This window comes from Coffea arabica, chromosome 10c (assembly GCF_036785885.1).
Source record: "Coffea arabica cultivar ET-39 chromosome 10c, Coffea Arabica ET-39 HiFi, whole genome shotgun sequence".
Taxonomy (NCBI): domain Eukaryota; kingdom Viridiplantae; phylum Streptophyta; class Magnoliopsida; order Gentianales; family Rubiaceae; genus Coffea; species Coffea arabica.
The window spans coordinates 38,722,380-38,729,401 of NC_092329.1; the positions used below are offsets into that span (position 1 = coordinate 38,722,380).

At 38.3% G+C, this 7,022-nt stretch overlaps 1 protein-coding gene across 1 annotated transcript; it reads right to left on the minus strand.

The window, feature by feature from the left end:
• Nucleotides 1-6,627: 6,627 nt before the first annotated feature.
• On the minus strand, nt 6,628-6,783 carry LOC113713821 (large ribosomal subunit protein eL39x-like). Its single transcript, XM_027237607.2, has one exon. It carries the CDS (start codon nt 6,781-6,783, stop codon nt 6,628-6,630), a length of 156 nt encoding a protein of 51 aa, XP_027093408.2.
• Nucleotides 6,784-7,022: the final 239 nt, after the last annotated feature.

Genomic DNA, 7,022 nt, shown 5'->3' on the forward strand with positions numbered 1-7,022 from the left:
AGGACCGAAAATTTCTGCCTAAGTCATCAACTAAGGTAATCAATGATCAACCTCTCAATTCTTGGCTTATGGAAGTAATATAGCATTTATAAACCCTTGCATGCTTACGGGTAGCTTGTCTATGATGGAAATTTGGTTGTGTGGGCTCTATGAACTCCCACTTTGGTTGATGGACTGATTTGGTGGTTGATGATGATAATTATATTGGTTTAGTGCTTAAATTAGTGGTATAATGTTGGGTTATTGTTAGAAACTCCAAGATGGTGCAATGGCCAAAAGTGACTATTTTACCCCTACCTTGTCCGACCACTTTTGTGCAAAATTTTGAGGTTCTAATGGCTTTTTTATGTTGTTTACATGTTATATTGGTTGCGTTAAAAGTTTCATTGAAAAATAACATGATTTGATCACCCAAATGTCGGAAATTCGAAAGCTTGAAAATCTGGAATTTGAATCCCGTCACTGCCCAGGCAGTCTTCTTGTTTGGGCCATAACTTGTTGCTCCGATATCCAAATCGAGTGCCGTTTGTGGCATTGGAAACTAGACATTCCTAGCTTTCTGTTGGTATAAAATTCATGTCCTGGTTCTACTTGAGCTAGCCAAAGCATTCATTTGAAATCCACTGTCCTGTTTCATTTCTTCCTGGAAGGCAGCTCATGAGCTGCAACTTAATGCTCACGAACGAGCTGGTTATGGATGGATTTTGAAAATAGTTTCTTCTGAGAAAATGTATCCTTATAAGTCTATTTTCCAACGCCACTAATCACGCTCAATTCTGAGTTGAATTGAGTGATTTATGATCAAAACTCAAATCTGGTCTGGTGAAGGAATACCTTACATTTGGACAGATTTGAACTAGCAATGATTTGGGACTTGTTATCCGAAATTTCTTGGTGTAAATCACCTATCAAATGTACCTTGGACAAATTTAAGACATTACCTACTGGAATGAATCATGTTTGAGTCGTTTCTTGGCCAAATGTTTGGAAAACGGCAAACTGGAAGCTCAAGGGCAGCTTAGCCTTTGAACTTCTTGCGATTTCAACAGTTTTGTTAACTGACTTCCCATTTATATTTTTCTATGAAATTTGGCAAGGGAGTGGCCCTTATATATTAGTATATTCATACCAAATTTGGTGTCATTCCGAGTCTATTTTGCTACCAAACTAAAGTCCCAAAGTTTGGAACTCAAATCTGGAAAACTGTTCCCATAATGCTCAGACAGCTCGCTTGTTTCATCCATAATTCTGTACTCCGATGTTGAAATCGAGTGCCGTCATTGGCATTTGAAACTAGACATTCCCAGGTTTCCAACAGTATAAAATACAACCCCAGATTCCATCCGAGCAGCCAGTACCAACCATTTAAAGTCGGCTGGTTTGTTTCTCTGTTTTCCTGGAACGAAATGCTGAGGCTGTAACTTGAGGCTCGAATTCGAGCTAGTTGTGTGCCGAATTTTAAAATGATTTCTTCTGTGAAATTATATCTCTATGAATGTATTTTCCAATGCCATAAACCATGCCCAATTCCAAGCTAATTTGAGTGATTTGTGATCAAAATACGGAACCTGTCCTGTTCTTGAAAACCCTAAATTTTGGGCAAAGTTGATGCTAGACTTGGTGTGGACTTGCCAATTGAATTTCTTGGAGTTAAAACACTTACCAAATGTACCATGAATGTTCCTTAGGCTTTTCTTACACAAATGAACCATGTTTGAAGGATTTTCCCTGGTCAAATGTTTGGAATGGAAAACAAAAAGCTCAAGGCAGTTCTGCCTTAGGATTTTTTCGAAACTTTGGATGTTTGGTTGACTACCTTTCCGAAGGTATTTTTCCATGAAATTTGGTAGAGGGACAACCCTTATATGGTGGTATTATACTGCTAATTTTAGTGTTATTACGAGACCGTTTCATGGCTCAAATAAATTTCCAAAGTTCAAGACTTGATTTTGGAAAACCCTTGTTTAACAAGGAAATTTGGGTAACTTTGAGATACCATATCTTGGTACTCAAAACTCCATTTCTTATTCCGCTTATTTTGTTGTAAACTTGGATTACAACACTACTAGAGTTACAAATTTCAGAGGCTAGTTCCAATCAAGTGAATTTTGCCGAATTTTCAAATTTGGCCAAAAACCAACTTAAATCTGCCTTATGAACCAAAACAGCGACTTTGAGCTCATTTTTGAATATTTTTCACTTGAAATCTTAGAGAAGTGTATTCTAAGAACTTTTAGTACTTTGGAAGAGGTTTCCAACGGTACCAAGTTTTCCAATTTTGGACTTGTAAAGAATGAGATACGATTTTTCAAAGATCTCGTACCAAAACTGAAATTTCCGAATCTTAAGGAAATAGAGATTTTTGAATTCTCCTTATTCCTTTGATGTTACTTGAACGTATTAAACTTGATTTCCAAGATGAAACCTCAATTGCTTTTGTGCTTTAAAATTCCATCTTCGAACCCCGATTTACGAGTGGTTGGGATTCGTTTTCTTTGGGATTTTCTTAGATTGTGCATTAAGTACAATCTTTGTAATAATTGGGGGGTTTTTGCGTGATAAATCATTATTAATTGCTCAGGCACACAAGAGGAACTTCAAGAGGATCCCACGGTGGACGCTTGAACTTCGAGTGACTTTTCTTCTTGTTTACTTGGTGAGTGTCAAGTGCATGTTAAATACTTATGTAATTGAAATGTGAATTGTACAAGTGTTATACATGATACGTAAACTTGTTGAGATGAGTGTATATTTTATCGCGCTCGTTCTCCCTTGGGGAATGCTACAGTTAAAATGTGCTATGTGAATTAATATTCGAATTGTGTGAAATGAATTGTTATAGGAATTAAGTGAAGTGTTGTTATTTCCAACCCTATTTGTGTTGTGATGTCGAGTGGAGTGAGCCTCCTCGACTTATGTGTATATACGTGAGGATACCCTCGTTCTCTCTTTCCTTTAATTATGCAATACTTGTTACATGGATACACATGATCGGTAACTGTTCATAGACATGTTTAACTCGTAAGCTCTGAGGGGAAGCATGTACCACACCGATTCAGGTGGGAGGTACCTCTCATCCTGACTCAGTGCTATACTCAGTTCCCTGAGCGATAATATGTACCACACCGATTCGGGTGGGAGGTACCTCTCATGTCGACTCAGAACCATAAACAATAATTGGTAATTGTACATGAATATGTTTAACTCATGAGCTCTGAGCGGATAGCATGTACCACACCAATTTGGGTGGGAGGTACCTCTCATACCGTCTCAGTGCTATAATTGGTTCTCGGAGCGATAGCATGTACCACACCGATGCGGGTGGGAGGTACCTCTCAGGTCGATTCAAAACTATAAATAAAGTATAATTCGATTGGAGCGATGTCTCATCGACCACTGAGCGGTAGCATGTACCACACCAATTCGGGTGGGAGGTACCTCTCATGTCGACTCAGAACCATACTTGAAAACGTGAAATTCTACGGACTTGATTACCTAATCGGGTGATGGAATGTCATCCCAAGGAAGTATTGGATTGAACTTTGACAAAACAAATAGAAATTAGCTCATAAGAGCTCCTGTATCCTACTCAAGGGTATCTTAGTATAAATTGCGAATCACCTGAATATTATAGCTGTCATTCTTGCGTAAGTGCTATTGTTATTTGGACTACGCGTGTTGCATGTTTTCTTGGCCTCACAAGCATTCGCTCACCCCGTTAGATTTGTTTTCTTTAACAGAAGCTGAAATGGAAGGAATTGTGGAGAGGTCGATTTGATGGCCTTTTGATTAGATTTTTGAATGTATTCGTTTAGACAATTTTTGGAAGCTGTATATTTTAGTAATGTGAGATATTTTGGTAACTTATGATATAAGACTTGAACGATTATTAAGGAATTGACTTTCCTTTATACCTTCGACTTTTAGTATCGATCGGTTGTTCTTAAGTTTGAAGGGAAATTGTACCGAGTCCTGGCGAGAGATGGGCAGGCGTCCCGCGGATACCCTTGGGAGTAGTGGGGGCGTCACAGTTAGCAGAGAAAAGAATTTTCCTCACAACACACAAGCTCACGTATGTGCACTCTACTCTCGTGTATCACTCTAATTTTCCCCTCAAATAGTCCTCACAAATAGTTCTCTTGGCCCTGTTTGCTTCCCTTGAAGAAATTAGAAGAATTTCCTCAAAAGTCAACTACCTCCGCACAAGAATCTACTCAAATGTGGCTCAATCAGATTTGGAGTGAAGTAAATGAGGCTGGAAAATGGAATAAATAAGCTGGAATTTGCTGAATGAGTGCTTAGTTGCACGACTCAAGGACTACTGGTTACTCGGCACAAGTACTTGGGAAATGACCCGACACAAGGGCTGGAATTTTGGGACACTAATCTGGACTTTAAAGACGAATTTTTATGGTTGGAATTCTGGAAAATATAAGCTAACAACTGACTCAAAGGAACTACAAAGATTGGACTCAAGAAAACTTGCCTATAGACGTTATTGAAGCTTGTTCTTGTTGCATCAGTTTTAGGAAATATTGACAAGCAGAAATTTCTTGGATTAATCTGGAAATATCCCCCTTTTCCTATCCCAATAAGGATTTGATAGGCTATCAAAACGAAATTTAAAATAACTTGGACAGCTTGTTCAATTAGGACTAAGCTAACCTAATCCAACTTGGACTTGGAGTAGAGTTTAGTGGCTGTTTTGTGGCTGATGATGTTTCAGCCATTTGGGATGTTTTGGACACACCCAACACTCAATTTCTGGAGGTTTCCAAGAACAATTTTGTGACCAAATGTTTCCCCTTTTTTTTATACAGCCAAGAACTTGAAGAACTAGGGTTTTAGCGGCTGGAATTTTTTGGCAACTAGTTTTATTCAAGATTTGGTTCCCAAACCCGCAACAAACTTCAAGATTCATTCAAGAATTCAAGAAGGTAATTTCCAGAATTCAAGAATCACAATTTTAAAATAGTTTCTCTGCCTAAACAGCCCAAGTCCCACGATTTTTGGGTTCGAGACAGATTTGGGGTTTCAAGTTTTCAAGAATCTCGACTAAAGCTTCAAGATCCCAAGATTGTGGTTGTAAACAATCAAGAATTTCAAGAAACTCAGGTTTTGTTCTAGATTTCCAAGAATTTTATGAGTTGCCGTTGTCTTTCTTTCCTCTTTTTTTTTTTTTTTTTTTTGAATGCAACAACAAGAAACAAGGTGTCGGCTACGAAGACTCCAAAGAAAACCCTATGACCAGCAGATTTTTTTTGAACTAGACACAAAACACAAAAAAAAGATAACACACAAATAGATTTTTTTTGTGTTCGGATGAACAGTGCGTGAACAGTGATGGTGAATAGTAATTGGTGAACAGTATTTTTTTTTTACTGGATTAAAAACCGAATAAAGACAAGACATAAACACAACTAAGAATCAAGAATATGACACGAAAAGGCTAGAATTAAGAGGATATAACCTGAAAAACCACCAACTAGCTCTGATGAACAGTTCCCCACGGATGAACAGCGTGTGAACAGTGACGGTGAATAGTAATTAGTGAACAATATTTTTTTTTGCTGGATTAAAAATCAAATAAGGACAAGACACAAACACAACTAAGAATCAAGAATATGACACGAAAAGGCAGGAATTAAGAGGATATAACCTGAAAAACCATCAACTAGCTTTGATGCCAACTAATGCGAATTCCTCCACGTTGGTGAAGTTCATCCTTGCGATTCCCACGATCTTGATGGAAATTTTCCAGGTTTACTTGGTGGAATTTCTTTTGACCCAATCTAACCCTCTAAGTTGAGAACACTCTTGATACGATCTCAACCCGTGACTTAACGAATTAGCAAACCAAGGAATTTGGTAGAACAGCGCTACAAACAAGTGTGATTCTTGTTTGATAAACCAAGTTGAACTCTCTTAGGAAATTTCTAAGATGTTCAAGAGGTGCTTGCAAGAAACCAAGAAAATACTCTCAATTTTATTTAAGCAATCAAAATCTGTTTGTTGTTGTAGGTTTGAAGCTTATTTATAGCTTCTTACAACTCAAATCCTAATGAAGCTAGGAACTGTCTAGAAATCCTAATGTGATTTGGAATCACTTAGGGGGTGCTTGGTTTGAGGGCATGGGATTCAAGATTTGGAATGAGGTCCATTTTAAGTGCTTGGATAATAGGTATGGGATTGAAGATTTTGGAATGAATTATAAAAAGTTGGCAACTCTCTATTCCTAAGTGATTTAGTGGGTTTTGTTAATTCCTATATTTGATTCCAAGATAATTTTTATAAAACATTTTTTTTATCCACTCACCCCTTCACCATCATCCCGTCATCCTCCCTCTTGTCTTCCCCATCACCTCCCACCACTTGTCTCCTCCTCCATGGCATCTAAAAATTTTCTTGTTGCCATCACTTAACATCTCAAAAACTTTCACCTTCCCTCTCACTAGTATCACTCCTTCCTCGCCCTCTTTTTTTTTCTTCAATCAAATTAAAGTTTCAATTTTGTGACTTCGAATCAAATGAAATTCGATCGAGACCTACAACAAAATAGTGGTGGCAGAAGTAAAAAAGCTTGAGACAAATACAAGTAACATGATGGTGACGGCAGACGTAGAAGATTTAGAAGCCAAGCTTGGTGCGGTGCCAGTGGCGGCGCTTGGCGTTGTAGCGAATGGTGTTGTCAGTGCGCATGCGGATCCAATAAGGGATGGGATTGTTCTGTTTCTGCTTCTTTACCAGCTTCTTCTTTATCATGAAGGTCTTGGTGGACGGCATCTTTGGTTGCTGGAAGTTGAAGGAGAGCTCTGGTGGGAGGATGGGTTGGCTTCGAAATAGCTGCAGATAGGCTGAAAGCAAGGCAGTCGATGACTGGCGATTGCTGTTAAAGGCCCGTGTAAATGAACCCAACAAAAGAAAAAGATAGGGCAAAAATGCAATAATAATTTTGATACCCATTCCACTAAAAATTGTACCAAGCAGTAGTGATTTCAATGATACCAGGAGCTTATACCCAT